This window comes from Chiloscyllium punctatum, chromosome 23 (genome assembly GCF_047496795.1).
Source record: "Chiloscyllium punctatum isolate Juve2018m chromosome 23, sChiPun1.3, whole genome shotgun sequence".
NCBI lineage: Eukaryota > Metazoa > Chordata > Chondrichthyes > Orectolobiformes > Hemiscylliidae > Chiloscyllium > Chiloscyllium punctatum.
The window spans coordinates 86,752,559-86,769,795 of NC_092761.1; the positions used below are offsets into that span (position 1 = coordinate 86,752,559).

At 41.1% G+C, this 17,237-nt stretch overlaps 1 protein-coding gene across 2 annotated transcripts in view; it reads right to left on the reverse strand.

Moving 5' to 3' along the window:
* gkup (glucuronokinase with putative uridyl pyrophosphorylase) overlaps positions 1–16,510 on the reverse strand; it is a 54,547-nt gene extending 38,037 nt beyond the window's left edge. Inside the window, exons 1-7 of one of the 2 annotated variants that reach the window (XM_072593376.1) lie at positions 16,302–16,510; positions 6,872–7,002; positions 6,028–6,072; positions 4,632–4,785; positions 4,475–4,546; positions 2,736–2,824; positions 341–497 (exon numbers count right to left, since the gene is read on the reverse strand). In XM_072593376.1, coding sequence (XP_072449477.1) covers positions 341–497; positions 2,736–2,824; positions 4,475–4,546; positions 4,632–4,785; positions 6,028–6,072; positions 6,872–7,002; positions 16,302–16,358 — 705 coding nt within the window. In that variant the 5' untranslated portion in view covers positions 16,359–16,510. The remainder of the gene's footprint in view (positions 1–340; positions 498–2,735; positions 2,825–4,474; positions 4,547–4,631; positions 4,786–6,027; positions 6,073–6,871; positions 7,003–16,301) is intronic. The other variant, XM_072593377.1, reaches the window with a different exon arrangement.
* Between the last annotated feature and the right edge of the window lie 727 nt (positions 16,511–17,237).

A 17,237-nucleotide genomic window follows, 5' to 3' on the forward strand; every position in this document is an offset into this window, starting at 1 on the left:
AGGATTATTGATATCAAGCTGTGACAAGAAATCAGCGGAATAAGTAATAATGACAGCAAAGTGTAGGAGAGAACATGTAGACCTTGCTGAAAGCAACATATGTCAATACAGGTCTGGGTTTGAGGATGAATCACGCGTTCCTGTGAACTTCCCTCCATTTCACCTGATGAAGGAGCAGCGCTCCGAAAGCTTGTGATTTAAATAAACTTGTTGGACTATAGCCTGGTGTTGTGTGATTTCTGACTTTGACCACCCCAGTCCAACACTGGCATCACCATATTAAAGCAAACTGGCAACTTTCGGTGGCAGTTTTACCCAACTGAACAGAAGATTTCCTCACCATATACTTCCCAAGCCTTCGATCCTCCACCAGCAGATGCATCTTCAAATATTCCCCGAGAGTCGGCAGTGTCTTATTTTGGAAACAATAAAAGACAACACTTGCCAGCCTCGACTCTGTAACTTCTGAAGAGGGCTTCTCATAAAACTTGGTGATTCTGAAAGAAAACGGTCTTCAATATCACTGCTCCTTGGAAAACACACGCGGATAGATTAGTAGGTCAATGATCATTTGGCAACTCACTGTAGAATTTAACCAGCAAGAGAAAATGTTATAAAGATTCATTAGATAATACAGTACAGTCTTTAATGTTTGTGAGCTCTGAAATCAGAAATGTTCAGATAGAGGTCAGAATATAGAATCCCTAAGGTGTGAAAGCAGGCCATTCAGCCCATTGAGTCCACACTGACCCTCCGAAGAGCATCACACCCATATCCATTCTAGCCCTGCAACCCTGCATTTCTCACAGCCAATCCCCTTGGCCTGCATAGTACAGGGCAATTTCCCATGGCCAATCTACCTAATATGCACACTTTTGGACTGTGGGAGGAGAGCAGAGCACCCAGAGGAAACCCACACAGACACAGGGAGAATGTGCAAACTCCACACAGACAGTAGCCCGAGGGTAGAATCAAACCCACTCCCAGGCGCTTTGAGGCAGCAGTGCTAACCACTGAGCCACATGCTGTAGGACCAATCAACTTCCAATACTTGCTTTGACTATGATGCCAGCATTTCTGAGAACCTCAACCCATAAGCAGACGATTGTCCTCATGCTCGTTCTAGTTACACAAACAGATTCTATATCCTTTCTCTTCACCTGTATTTTGTCCATTTCTGGGTCCCAAATAACAGAAAGGTTGCAAAGGATATTTATTAAGAATGGTGAAGGGCAACACAACACTGTCACATAGCTTGAACTCATCCAAAACACTCCTCACTCCAGTGAAGTTTATCTGTCACACTTGTGCCCACAAATGTCTACTGGTTCCCATTCCAACAAGGCACTGATAATAAAAGATTCTGTTCAGTGTCAAATCCATCTGTGACCGTGCCCTTCATTCAAAGTCCATCCCCAAATCTTCAAGATATCTGTGGTCCTTCTGACATCTTGGTACATATCCAATTTTATCTGCTCCATGGATGAAGCCCATACCTTTGCCTGTTTAGACTCCAAGCTCTGGAGCCCTGTTACTAAGGTATTTATGTTTCTTTTCTTGTTTAAGATGTGCCTAAAAACTACAGTTGGGCACATCTTACATCACACGATAGTTCCATTCACGTGCGATTTCATGTTACAAGTTAAACTAATGGGGCTGGAATCATGTTATAGCCAATACAGATAAGGAAAGTTCACATTCTACAAATAACAGTCTAAATTCTTCAATCGCATTCAGGTGACCTTATAGAGGTTTACAAAATTATGGGGGCATGGATAGGGGAATAGGCAAAGTCTTTTCCCTGGGGTCGGGGAGTCCTGAACTAGAGGTTTAGGGTGAGAGGGGAAAGATATAAAAGAGACCTAAGGGCAACTCTTTCACACAGAGTTTGGTACATGTACGGAATGAGCTGCCAAAGGAAGTGGTGGAGGCTGGTACAATTGCAACATTTAAGAGGCATTTGGATGGGTATATGAATAGGAAGGGTTTGGAGGGATATGCGCGGGTGCTGGCAGGTGGGACTAGATTGGTTTGGGATATCTGGTCGGCGTGGACGGATTGGACTGAAGGGCCTGTTTCCATGCTGTACATCTCTATGACTCTATAACTCTTTAATTCGCGTTGAGGAAACACACATTAGAGCAGGACCAACTGCACTTCTTTGATCAACCATTTGGAAATGTACTGTAGCATTCCCTTACAGTAAGTCCTGTTTGGGAACACCGCTAACCCATCTGGGATGCTTTACATATTTTAAGTATGCTATAAAAATACACATTGCTGTTGGATGGATGAGAGAGTCTAGGACTGTTCTCTTCAGAGCAGAGAAAGCTAAGGGGAAATTTAATAGAGCAGATCAAGATCATTATTTGGGCATGACATAGGAGCACTCTTGTGGGACAGCAGTAGTGTCCCTACCTTTGAGCCAAGTGGTCCTGGTTCAAATCTCATCAAATTCAAATGTGAGTAATTTCGTCTCCGAACAGGGTAGTTAGAAAATACCTTTACAGTGGTAGAACCGGTGTTTATTATCGAAGACAGATTGTTAGAAGTGCCAGAGGAGAAAGGAAACTGGATGAAGACTTGAAGTTTAAACATTTACAGGATGATTGGGAAAGGAAATAGGAAAGCTCTTACAAAGAGCAGACTTGGCTATGATGGACTGAATGGCATCCTTCAGGACTATCTATGAGTGGCGATAACATGTAAAAAAACTGATCAGCTCAAAAACATACCTGTGTGTCAAGGGGCACACCTCAACTATTCCCCGAGATTCTGTCTTCTCTCCTTCTTCCATTTCATAGTAAATTGCCAATTCTCCCTTCTGTCAGGCAAATTAAAAAATAGTGATAATGTTAGCATTATTTCACATGAGCTGAAAATGTGTTGCTGGAAAAGCGCAGCAGGTCAGGCAGCATCCGAAGGAGCAGGAGAATTATTTCACATGAGCCAGTCATTACTCAGTTGGGAGTTGATTTTTGTATTAAAGTCCACTCTACAGTCCTGAGCACAAAACTTAAAATCATGCTTTATTGTCAAACGTCTATCTTCCAGATGAGTCATTAAAGCGAGGCCCCATATTCCTTTTCTCAAGTGGACATGAAGATCACACAGTATGGTTTCAAAGCAGAGCAGATAAGTTATGCCGGTGTCTTGGTCAATATTTAATGCCAAACCTACATCACCAATCAGATGATGCGGTCATGATAGTATTGCTGTTTTTGGAAGCTTAAAGTGGGAAAATTTGATGTCATGTTCTACACTGCAACCTGACTTCATTTCAAAGGTTATTTAATTGGATCTAAAACATTTTGTGATGTTCTGTGGTCATGAAAGGTGCTATATAAATGTGCATACTTTCTTCTCACTGTTTAAATTTGGCGTTAAACAAAATAACATATTTTGGTAACTAATTGTACATTTTTCTGAAATGCGCCAAAATGCACATTGTTTGCAGTGTTCCAGACTGGTGATAATTTTGGAGTTCAGCTGGGCTCTGGAATGTTACAAGTGGCAGTCAAGTTCGACAGTGACCTGGGGGGGAATAAGCTCTCAAAGAGGGACTATTACTAACTGTCTCTCCTTTCTACATGGACACACTTTTCCCTTGCTTCTGCAAAAAGGAGGATCCTGGTCTTATTGTGTAAGATTCTTCAACTGAAGAAAACATTGCTTGCTCTCCAAACAGGCCAACTTTCTCAAATCTAACACAGAAAGGACTTTTCCCAAGATAGATAGACCCCTCTTTCCCCACCGCAACAAACCCTTAAGACGCTATATAAATGTTATTGGTACTATTAATAAATGTGGACAAATGGTTTGGGCCCCAAGAGAAGTTAAAAAAGCAAACAATATAATCAACATTATGTTAAACAAAAGTGCCAGACTTGAGCAAATAGTATACAATCTCAGGATTTATCTCAAATTGTGTTTACGCTCATCTTGAATAAGTTTAGGAGCCAATCAATAAAACCTGCAATCTGTGAAACAAGAGATTTAGCACATCTCTAGTTTAAATGGTAATGCTACCAAGACTTTTTTAAAGTACAATAAATATTTATTTTTCATTAATATCTTGCATAAGGAAGTGTTTCTTGACTGAGGAAGAAATGGTCAGTGTCAGACTAAGTGCGTATGGAATGCAGATGAGCTAAAAATGATCATTTTGTATGTGGTTCCCTGGTCTTTGTCATACAACTATAAAGTCTTGACAACTCACGGACAATTTGCAGTACATCCTTCGCACTATTGGGAGTTGTCTATGGCCAGTATATTTCTATCTAATTCTATCTGATGATCATGCCAGGTACTGAGCTGAGCCATTCGGTGATTTCATTTACTGCACATGAGCAAGATTACATAATCTAAATTTCAAGCCCTTATCCCCAAGGCTATTTACATTAAACCAAATAGCTTTTCACATTAGGTCAATTCAACACCATGAAGAAACAAGAAAATATTGGTTCTTACTGACCTTAAACTTAAAGAACTTGAGAACTTCAGCTATATCAAAGTTCAAATCTTCACACAGCATATCCCCAGCAACCTGGAAGTATGTAAAGTTTGTGGTGAGACAGTGAGAGCAAAGAGCCTAAGATTCAGTAAACAGCCAACCATGAAATGTAACATACCACCATGACATCATCATTGAACCTCTTGCTCCTGATCACGAGCTCCAAGTCAGCCACTGCCCCTAACTGTGTTTGGCTGGTTGTCGACCCATCGTTAATAATGTTTTCCACTGGAAAATCATTGGCAGTTGCCCATCGTTCATAGTACTTGTACCTACATGTAGAAAGTTAACAATTAATTCATACCAGTGCCCACAGTATTTCCATATCACTGAACAAGACCATACCAGCCCTGCTCACTTTTTGGTGACTGCAGTAAATTAAAGATTTCATTCTTCCAGCAGCTTTCGTCACTTCAAAACATCCCGAAGCACTTTAAAAAGTACTGTTGCAGTGTAGTCAATGTTCCAATGTAGGAAATATACCAGACAATCTGTACAGAGCCAGCTCCCACAGTCTGCAGTTGGATAATGGCCAGGCAGCTGCTTCATTTATGTGATGCTGACTGAGTAAAGTTTTGCCGTGGAGACTGCAGACAACTCCCCTGCTCCTCCAAGTCATGCATGAGACCTTTTACTTCCACTCCTGACTCTCATTCTATTTATAGCTTTCATAAAGACAAAATCCTGCAGATGCTGGAAATCTGAAACAAAAACAGAGAATGCTGGAAAATTTTAACAGATCTGGGTATAGTTATGGAGAGAGAACCTGGGCAGTTTGATGGCTCAGTGGTCAGCACTGCTGCCTCACAGCACCTATGACCTGGATTCAGTTCCACTCTCAGGTAACTGCCTGTGCAGAGTTTGCACATTCTCCCCATGGCTGCGTGGATTTCCTCTGGGTGCTCCGGTTTCCTCCCACGGTCCAAAGATGTGTAGGTCAGGTGGACTGGCCATGCTAAATTGCCCATAGTGTCCAGGGATGAGCAGGCTTGGTGGATTATCCATGGGGAATGCAGAATTACAGCCTTAGAGTGGGGGGTTGGGTCTTCAGACGGTCAGTGTGGATCCAATGGGCTGAATGGCCTGCTTCCACACTGTAGGGTTTCGATGAACTGTTTGCCTTTCCACAGATGTTGTCAGACATGTTGAGATTCTCCAGCATTTTCTGTGCTTATTGTTTTTAAAATTTTGCACTCTTTTCTTGTAATCTGAGGTGGTGGAAGGATTCAGTTGCATCTCCATGGACACAGCCACGGACACAGGCATCTCTCCACAGCCATGAGGGTTGTTAGTCCCATGTTTCACATCATTATTAATACCATACTCTCTTTGTCCCAGCTTACTACACTTGCTTATAAACTTCACCACGAACTGGGAAAAACAGCTGGATTGATACATCTGCCTGCAGAGTGTTTCTGGCGTTTTTGTGTGTTATTTCAGATTCCCAGCATTTTCCTTTAGTTTTACTGACCATACTCTGCTTTGCTTCTAGTCTCAGCAGCAAATATACTCACTTGTCTGCATTTGTGACAAGGTAGACATCACTGAAGAGCTGGCGTCTGCAAACAGAACAGAGAATACATCATGATGTATGGCAAGTCAAATTAAGTTTCATACCAGAAGATAGATAGAGGGTTAGAAGGGAGATTAGAGTTTGCATTTATATAGTGCCTTTCACAGCCTTGGTTTTTGACAGCAAATTAATTGCTTCCTGAAGTGTTTATCATGTTAGAAGCACCACTGCTAAATTGATGACAGTGAGATTCCAAAAACAACAATGAACTCAATAGCCAATAACAATCTCTGTTTGTAATATTGGTTGAAGGATTAACACTGGCTAGCTTGAATTCCCATACTCTGCCAAAGTAGTCCAGGGGGATTTATAACATCCACCTGAGGGAGCAATCAGGGCCTTGGTCAAACATAACAGTTGAAAGCCAGCACCTCTGCTAGTATAAGGCAACTCTTACCCATAACCAGAATTATCAACCTACAACTTAAGCTCAGATCTCTCGAGTGGGATTTGATCCCACAAACTCCTCAACCAGAGGCTAGAGCGATATCTACTCAGCTAAAGCCGATACTAGAGAAAATCTGGTTAATCTTCATGTGCTGACCTGAGTGCTCCATCCTCTTCACTGCGGAAAAGCTGGCTTCTGGAAGAACATTTTGCACATTTTCCGGAGGTCACAATTCCTTTCTCACCATCCCCTGTTTTCTAATCTTTTACATTACTAGTCCTAGACCGGTTATCTTTATCAGGTGAGATTTAAATGAAATCAATTTTAATAAATGATCCTACAAAACAAAAACAGCTCTTACATGCAACATCAGGAACAAACGTGGTAGCACACTCACATGTTCACAACTTCCCACCAGAAATCCAGAATCTTTTTCCCACCAACTCCCGGTAACAGAGCCTTTGGGATCCCAACTAAATGGCTGTAGAGGCCTGTGGCTTCATTCTGTGAAGAAATTATTTCAGTGAACTGCACAGTACACCAAAATACACAAAAGACCTGTTCACTATTTATATAGGAAATAACAGAATACTACTTGCATTTATATGGTGCTTATCACAATCTCAGAATGTCCTAAACTGCTTTTTTGAAAATGTAGTCACTATTGTATGAAAAGTGGAAACAAATGCACACACAGCAAACTTCTACAAACAGATATGGGAAAACGATCAAATAACATGTCTTAATAATAACATTAAACAAGGTTCTGTGAAGTAAAAGCACATGGTCCGAGAAGGCTCTATTTCTGTACTTCGAAATAATATCATGAGAATCTTGTGCCTATCTGCAAAAATCATAGAATCCCCACAATGTGGAAGCAGGCCATTCAGCCCATCGACTCCACACTGACCCTCTGAAGAGCATCCCACACAGACAGCACATCCCATGGATGATCCACACACCCTGGACTCTATGGGCAATTTGGCATTGCCAACCCACCTAAACTGCACATCTTTAGACTCTGGGAGGAAGCCCATGCAAACACAGTGAGAATGTGCTAACGCCACAAAGACAGTCACCTAAGGGTAAAATTGAATCTTGATGCTCTATGGCAGTAGCGCTCATCCCTGAGCTACCATCACACCCTTGCCACTGTCAGGCAGCCAGAGTTTCAGTGTAATGTCTCATCTGAATGATAGCACCACCAACTGTTTAGCACTTCTTCAGAAGTGTACTGAAGTATCAGTTATAGTTTGTTAAAAAAGGCATTAGAATTAAATTTAAGCCCACAGTTTATAGGTTATTGGCGAGTCTATTAGCTACATGACTAAATGTTTGTAGAAATGGGAAAATGGCTGTTTGACTCAAATAGGTCCATATCATTTGAGCAAAGCAACTTAATTTTATCCAATTTATCAATGTACCATGAATCACTCAGTTCCTTCTTAGAAACACATCTATTTGTCACTTGACTCCCTACGTGCAGCCAGATTCACTGATCCTCCATAGTAACTCAATCTACAAACTGTTACCTTCTGATGGAAATTTTCCAACTGGAGTAATACACAAAAACTCTGCTAGCTCTGTAAACACTAATGTTTTTGGTATATCCTGTTCATTGGGAATTCATAAACCACAAACCTGTGCATTGTTCTGGCTGATACTGATGGGGCTACTTTATTTGAAGACACCAGCTCTTCAGTAAGATATACTGTAAGATATATCTTCAGTAAGTCACAAATGTAGCCAAATATTCATCAGACGGGGGAGACTGAGGGGAGCTCTACTTGGATAGCAAGGATATATTTCCATGAGCAAAGACATTAATAACCAGACTGCATAGATTTAAAGATAATCAGTAGGTTTAAAAATGGTGTTGAATACATTTAAAACCAGAGGACAGTGGAGATCTAGACTTCATTTGCTGAAAGGGAAACAGAGGCAAATTACCTTCATTTCAAAAATACTTTGATGTGCATTTGAAATACCATAAAGGGATTAGAGTGGTGCTGGAAAAGCACAGCAGGTCAGGCAGCATCCGAGGAGCAGGACAATTGACGTTTTGGGCAGGAGCCCTTCATCAGGAATGAGGGGCTTCTCATTCCTGATGAACTGCTCCTTCCCAAAACGTTGACTTTCCTGCTCCTCGGATGCTGCCTGACCTGCTGTGCTTTTCCAGCACCACTCCAATCTTGACTCTGATCTCCAGGATCTGCAGTATTCATTTTCTCCTGCCATAAAGGGATGTCAAGGCAATAAATGGAAAGTGGGATCAGGCTGGATTGTTTTGGCACCGTGAACCAAACTGACCTCTTTCTGTGCCATGAATTTTCTATGTTTCTGTGATGGGTCTCATGTACAAGTCTACGGCTTTCATTTTTTTTAAATTTCAAAATTGCAGGATTTGCCCTGTGTTATTTTTAAACACGTGACTCTGTGTAAGAATCATTCACCACAGAGATTTTTTTAAAATTTTGTCTTTACAAACTAATTGAAGTTTGCAAAGCTTGTCACTGTTGTCAGATCATTTCCTTTTATAATCTTTATAAAAACAGTTATTCTAGTAAGCTATAAAGGTGAATTTTAAATGTCAAAAAAGAGTTGGTGAGTTTCTAAATAAAAAATGAACATATGATTAAATGATAGCAACGTACTCATGTATTCATATATTTCCATTTAAATCCAGGGTCCACGTTTCTGATACTGAGTCTTTGAAATTTCTATTAAGTGGCTCTTTCATGTTTCTCATCCCACTCTTTTGCTCTGCTACTCAGAATTGTTTTTCATTGTTTTCTTTTGACAATCCTTCCTTCAATTAGCAGCTCACAGTACATGTAGCCTAAACAAATCCAAGACAAAATAAAGGCAAAATTCTGCAGCTGCTGGAAATCTGAAACAAACACTGAGCATGCTGGAGAAACTCAGCAGGTCCGTATGTAGATTAGCTCGCTGAGCTGGAGGGCTTGTTTTCACATGTTTCATCACCATACCAGGTAATACCATCAACTGGGACAACATACACATCCTAGGACAGGTGAAACAAAGACACACACAAGAATTCTTAGAAGCATGGCATTCTAACCAGAACTCCATCAATAGACACATTGATTTGGATCCTATCTAACTTCCTTTGAAAAAAGGAACCGGAAATGACATCACCCACTTTAAGAAACCAAGCCCTATAAATAGAGAGGCGGGACATACCACCAACACTTCACCGGAGACTCTCTCTGATGATGTTACTTAGTGTTGGTGACAAAACATCTGAAAACAAACCCTCTAGCTCTGTGAGCTAACTTACATATTTATCATCAACCTGAGCTACAAATCTCAAATATCACTAACTCAGCAGGTCTGGCAGCATCTGTGCAGAGACAAACAGAGTGAACAGTTTCAGTCTGGTATGACACTTTTTCAGAACTGTTCTAGACTCAGGACACAGTATTGACTCTGTCCCTCTATCCACAGATGTTGCCAGACCTGCTAAGTTTCTCCGGTATTCTTTGTGTTTAGTTCAAATAAAAGCACAATATCATGGAGTTTGGATACTGTGGATGCAGGGTCACCATTTTAAAATAGAGATGAAGCAACTTTATTCTTCTCTCGGAGGGTCGCGAATCTTTGCAACTCTTCCTGAAAATGTGATGGAGGTAAAGTCCTTGAATATGTTTAAGATAGATTCTTATTAACCAAGGGGTAGGTGGCCATCAGGGTAGGTGTGAATGTGGATTTAAGATTACTTTCCAATCAATCGTGATCTTGTTGAATGGCAGAGCCAGGCGCAAGGGAACTGAATGTCCTCCTCCTTCTCCTAATTCATAAGGAAATCTAAAACAAAAGCAGAAATACTGGAAAACACTCAGCAGATCAGTGTGCATATGAAAGAGAGAAGCAGATTTTAAAAATTTTGGGTCATGACCTTTCATAAACCATTAATGCTATTTCTCTCTCCAATGATGTTGCCTGACCCACTCTGCCTTTGCATTGTCACCTGCTTTTATTGGGATCCAACTAACACTGCTCACAGCAGTAACATTTTATTTCTGATCTGTCCCTGATCCGGCTTAGTGCCTAAATAATACTTGCACTGTAGACGAGTTCCAGATAGGATTTATGGTTAGCAGCTGTACCAGTGTCACACAGCAGAGACCTCTCCTCTGCCATCACCCACTCCTGACACCAGCACCACCTTTTTGTTGAAAGAACTTTGAGGGTTTGAGCTTCTCCTGTGTCCTAACTCCAACCCCCACACACCAGGTCTTGTTATCATATGGTCTGCTATTTCACAGAATTCATGATTAGCCACTAACAGTCCCCACTAATAGCTATTCATTCTCCCAGGCAGGCCATTATCTATTCCATTGTATGTCAACCATTCTTGTCTCTGTTTGGGCTCTATCTCCATCTATTGCTTACCTTACCCACTCTCCCCACCCTATCTTCTGCAAAAAAGCCACATTTTCCCAGGTATCCCCATCAGTTCAAAGAAGGGTCACTGGATCCAAAATGTTAGCTCTGATTTCTCTCCATAAATGCCAGCGATCAGCTCAGCTTTTTCAGCAAATTTTGATTTGACTCCCATTTTCCATTCCTTGATCCTTTGGTAGCTATTTCAGGTTTATTATCCACACTCAATCATATCTACTCCATACTGAGTTTGCATTGTTCCTCCTTATGGGAAAACTGCCACAAATCAAGGATTATGTCAGAGGTTAAAAATCACACACCAGGTTACAGTCCAACAGGTTTAATTGGAAGCATTGGCTTTCGGAGCGGCGCTCCTTCATCAGGTGATTGTGGAGGACACAATTGTAAGGCACAGAATTTATCACAAAAATTTACAGTGTGATGTAACTGAAATTATACATTGAAAAATACCTTGATTGTCTGTTGAGTCCTTCATCTGTTCGAATACCATGATAGTTTCTCTTCTTTCATGTGTAAATCACAGAACCTTCTTTTAAAAGTTGCATTCTCAGGTTAGCTGTAACAAATGATGTTAGCTAGACAATATGTTGAAGGTGTTGACCCCCTGTGTTCTCTGTCTGTTGATGTTTAGATTGATTTTAATCTACAAAGTGAGATTACAGAGTTTTACATGAATGCATGCAATTTCTGAGCAAAGTACAATGTAACTCTGCAAGTACAAATTCACCCCACAAAATGTATGTGTGCATGTGGGTCTTTGTGTCTGTGTGTGTGTGTCTCTCTGGGTTGGGGATTGTGAGTATGAGAGAGTATATATGTGTGTGTAGTGAGTGCAGCTCAAAAACTGTATGAATTCATGTAAAACTCTGTTATCTCACTTTTTAGAATAGAATCAATCTAAACATCATGGCAGAGACAGAGAACACAGGGGGCTAACACCTTCAACATATTGTCTAGCTAACATCAATTGTTACAGCTAACTTGAGAATGCAACTTTTAAAAAAAGGTTTTGTGATTTACACATGAAAGAAGTGAAACTATTATGGTATTCGAACAGATGAAGGACTCAACAGACAATCAAGGTATTTTTCAATGTATAATTTCAGTTACATCACACTGTAAATTTTTGCTATAAATTCTGTGCCTTAGAATTGTGTTCTCCACAATCACCTGATGAAGGAGCGGCGCTCCGAAAGCCAATGCTTCCAATTAAACCTATTGGTCTATAACCTGGTGTTGTGTGATTTTTAACTTTGTACACTCCAGTCCAACACCGGCATTTCCAAATTATGTCAGAGGTAAAATGTTACTTCATAGAAGACATTACAACATTGAAATATTTTAAATAGTGTAGCCATAACCTATCATGGAATCTTAGAATCACAGTATCCCTACAGTGTGAAAACAGGCTACTTGGCACAACCAGTCCACACCAACCCTCTGAAAAGTATCCCACCCAGACCTATTCCCTACCCTATTACTCTATATTTCCTCTGACTAATTCACTAACCTACATATCTCTGAATACTATGGGCAATTAGCATGGCCAATTTACTTAACACTTAATCACACCTCTCTCCCCTTCTTTCTCAAGCAAAGGTAGATACAGAAATAGACTGAGAAACAAATAGAGAAGGGATGCTTTCTCAGCACTCATTGGTCAAGCTTACTGAAATAACTCCACTAAGGCTGGTATCCCGTCACCAAGTCACCATTTATATAAGTGGAGAGTCCTTAACAGTGATCCAGCTCCCTAAGAACCAGCTCTAAGAGTGAACAGAATGCCTTACATTCCTGTTCTTATGTGTCAGCCAGGGCTCCCTGAGTGGACCAGATTGACGGCCCCAATCAGAGAACTCATATTCATTGAGGTCCACCTGGCTGACCTCATTACAATCACTACACTTACCCTTTATGAATTTAAGAACTATTGGAACAGAAAGTTTTGTTAAATCTTTTGAAGAATGACAATTGGTTCCAGAAAATCTTCAACAAAGGAAAAAAAACAAGTGTTGGAGAAACTCAGCAGATCTGGCACAGTATTTTGCTATTACTTCAACAAAGAAAAATAAGGAGGGTCTCAAGGGATGTGGAGTGGGAAGGTTGAGTGTGAGAGTATTTAGCGGACATAGAGTTAGTACACAGACACAGTATGATTTGACAGGACTCTGGGTAGACAGGCACTGAGGCTTGTTATTGAGTGGATAGGGTTCTGTGGGCAGGGGATATTGCAAATCTGGGGTACTGCAAGGATCACTGGCTTTGTGTAACTAAGGCACTGTGCAATTTAGAGACTTGGTGTGTGACGTGCTGAATGCATGGGCCCCTGGTACACCACCATTTAATTTGTGAAGGATTTTAAATGACAACATAGACCCTAACAGCAGAGGCAATGACAGTGTTACATTCCAAGCATATTCCACTCACAAATTACAACATCCAAACATCCATCAGCAATCTAGTTTAGTTTTGTTCATTTTTTTGATAGTTTAAAAACGAATAATTAAAAGTTTTAAATGTAGGCCATTTAAATTTGGAATATTACAATGCTTTGAGGATTTTTTATTATTCCTTACAACTTGTAATTATTCGATAAGCTTAATTTGCTCCTTACGACTGGATGGGGTCATTAATTAAGCCTGGTTACTGTTTTGGATTTGGTGCTGGGGCAATTGTTGATTACAACCTGTGAGAAATACTGCATTTGAATAAAACTCACACTGACTGCTTGAACCCTGTAATTAGGGCAGCAATATGATGCATCTCATGTCAGCGTATCCCTAGTCAGGATATGACAATAATTAACAGACTTAATAATATGATAAACAAAACAGACTTGGAGCACTTTATATTACTACATCAGCTGAATAGGCTCAAGACCAAGAGTCTATGGACACAATGTCCAATGACTATGGATTATATATGGAAAGTAGCATGGGATCTCAGCAATCTCTATACATACCCCTGCCCATGGTTACATAACAATGTTTCAATATTTGTTCACTTTACATGTAATTTTGAAAGGACCCCTCATATATTAGAGTTGATTTTTCTCTGCACCTTCTCTTTCACAGTAACACATTCTGTTCTTTACCCTGATGTACTTACAGATTTGGAGAAAGTGAGGACTGCAGATGCCGGAGATCATAGTCAAGAGTGTGGTGCTGGAAAAGCACAGCATGTTAAGCAGCATCTGATATCACAAAGCTAGTTCCTTTTTTTCTAGAAGCTGTTCTTTGGCTCAAGGAGACTCTGTCCTTGATTTTTTTCAGAGGGGTAATAAACCAGGCCAGGCTCAATCAGTCTGGTTTGGTACAGAGATGAAAAGGATTTTGAGAGGCCTTTGGTTAATATGTAAATAGATGAAACTTCAGGCCAAAGTGGTCATGTTTTAGAAGTGACCTGTATAATGAAAGGGGAGTGGTCAGCTTTCTAGCTGAGCCAAGCAGTTTTAGTTCAGTCTTATTGGGAAGGTCAACAGGGAGCTGTGTGGAAACTCTCTCTCTCTCTTTTCTGCCCTTCAACTTCAACCTGTAAGCATGTGTTCCATTTATACTGGTTTTTAAAGGCAGTTTATTGGGACTGTTGTGTATATTTGGATCAGCATAATTAAGTCTAGTTGGATAGGCTGAGTTCTTTGTGTTTCATTGTGTAATTTTGTGAATACATATTTTGTCTGTTTTAAAATCTAGTAGTCAACCTAGCTATCTTACTCTGGGTAATTTGTCACTGTACACTTACTGAAACAAATTGCAAAGTTATGGTCTGGGACTGCCTGTTTAAGAATGTTTTGTGTGGTCTGGCCTAGTCCATAACACCAAGGAGCAGGAGAATCAATCGGGAGAATTCCTGATGATGGGCTTATGCTGAAACGTCAATTCTCCTGCTCCTTGGGTGCTGCCTGACCTCCTGTGCTTTTCCAGCAGCACACTCTCGGCTTGTACTTACAGATTTGCCTGGAAAACAAGCAAAACAATACTTTTCACTGTATCTATCAGTGACAGAAACCAAATCAAATCAAATCAAATCAAATCAAAACTTGTGCTGTAATGACAGCACTCTACCCTTCGGAGTATCCTTCAGGTATTTAGAGCATGGGGCAGGCATGAGTGATAGGTGGAGACAAAGCCCAGATAAGGGGGGGGGGGGGGGGGGGAGAAAAGTTAGGCAGACATAGGAATTGTGGACAGTAAGCTAGGGAAGAAGATAAACAAGATAGGTGATAATGAGGAACTATGATTGTGTGAAACATGGGTTGGCCGAGCTGAAAGCAACCCATATCATGGCGGGAAGGAGTGGGGGGGGGGGTTAATGGGTAAAGCACACGGTGGGACGTGGTCAGGCTCTAAGCTTATTTAATTGGTGAGTTTTGAGAAGATTTGTAGCTCAGGTTGAGGTTCTGGATACCTACATCCACTTATTTAACTGTATTGTGAAGTGAGTGCTGTAAGGTCCCCAAGCTGAAATGAGATGTTGTTTGTCCAGCCTGTGTGATATGGCTGTTGTGAGGAAAGAGCCCACAAGTACATGGGTGATGGACAGGAACCAGGAAGTTACGGCATTGGGAATAATTTCAATTTCTCTACAACCACGATTACACTTCAAAGAAACTTTATGGTCTATAAATTTTTTGTGAGACCTTTGAGGTAATGAACGGTGACATATAAATTTGCCCGAAACGTCAATTTTCCTGCTCCTTGGATGCTGCCTGGCCTGCTGTGTTTTTCCAGCACGACATTTTTCAACTCTGGTGACATACAAATGCCAGGTTCTGTCCCTCTAACAAGGATACACTGAATTAGCTGTTGTATTGTCACCCTTGCGTGGCTACTGCTGAACGTTAATGTATGTAGCAGGAGAAATGGAGGTTGAGGATGCTAGGACTGAGAGATGATGTGAAACATAGCCATTTGATGGAGTATTCGGTTGTGAAGCAGTTGGCAGTGGGAACTCACAGGGTTTTCTGACTGTAAGATTTGCAGCTAAGAGCCAGCCCCGTATCGACTTTGGACTTGGACACGAAACCTTTACACACGAGATAAAGCAAGACCATGTAACTTCCCCAGAACGAGCTGCAGTTGTTCGCCCCCCCCAAATTTCTTGTGGGCAATTCCAGAAGCGCCATAAGTGAAGTCTGCTGGTTCAGATTGGATGTGAACTTGCAAGCACGCGGGAATAAGGCCCAAGAGGTGTTGTAGAGACCGGGAATCCAGCCTAAAGCTCTGCAGGGATGCTGACTGCTCTACTGCATTTACAACCCTGTCGCTCCTCGCTCCTGAATCATAGCCGAAAGAGGCCCCCGAGGCGAGAGAAATCCGTCACCTTGGGACTATAAGATGCGGAGCTCTCACTGGGTTCAAACTCAATGCACTGTTTGTGAGGCAAGTTGCAGTAATCACCTTGATCTCGCTCTCCAGCAATGTCCCATGTCCAGCGACGAGCAGCACACAGATCATCAGGGCGACCCCCGCTAACCGTCTGGGCTGTCAGCACTGGCTGTGACAAACTTGCATCAGCTCCCCAAGTTGGTTTGTCAAAGAGATTAGCCGAGTGTCTCACAGCGTCTCTACTCAATGCACAGCGTCCTTACATCACAGGTTACAGGCGGAGTTACACCGATGGGATATCTCTTCCCCCGTGTGTTTCAGTGTCTTTGCCCGTGCAATACATTCCGTGTAACGTAACTGAATCTAAACCACACGCCGGATAGTAGCTTCCTGTTACCTGTTTGTTGCACCTGTCTCTAACAATGGAAATTGTCAGGACTAGACTTGACGGTGGCAAAAAAAAAACAATCTGCAAAAATATTAAAAACAGGACGTGCTGGAGAAAGTTTTGTGGAGAGAGAAAAAGAGCTGTGTCTGAAGAGTTTTTAAAAAATCACTTCACCAGGTTATAGTCCAACGGGTTTACTTGGAAGTGGAAGCTTTCAGAGCGGTGTTGGGGTGGGGTAGGATCATAGTACACAGAATTTATAAGAAAAAAAATCAACGTATTATACAACTGATACGATGTATTAGACAAACCCAGATGGTTGTTAAATCTTTAATTACTTAGAATGGGGTGTTGCAGGTTTTGATTAATATGTAAATCCCAGAATTTACTGACCCGAGATAACTTAAGGTTTTATTAGTGTATAAAAAAAGTGACATCTCAGCTCAGACAATGCATTAACGGTGTGAGTTTAGATTCTGTCTATATCCCAACTTTGAGTCAGACTGGGTCTATTTTCAAAGTAGGAATTTATAAAATGTCACATGGACTGACTGCCTACAGATTGTGTACCTTGTGAACAAAATGGAATGGATCTGCAAATACAAGTCTGCAATTTCAAC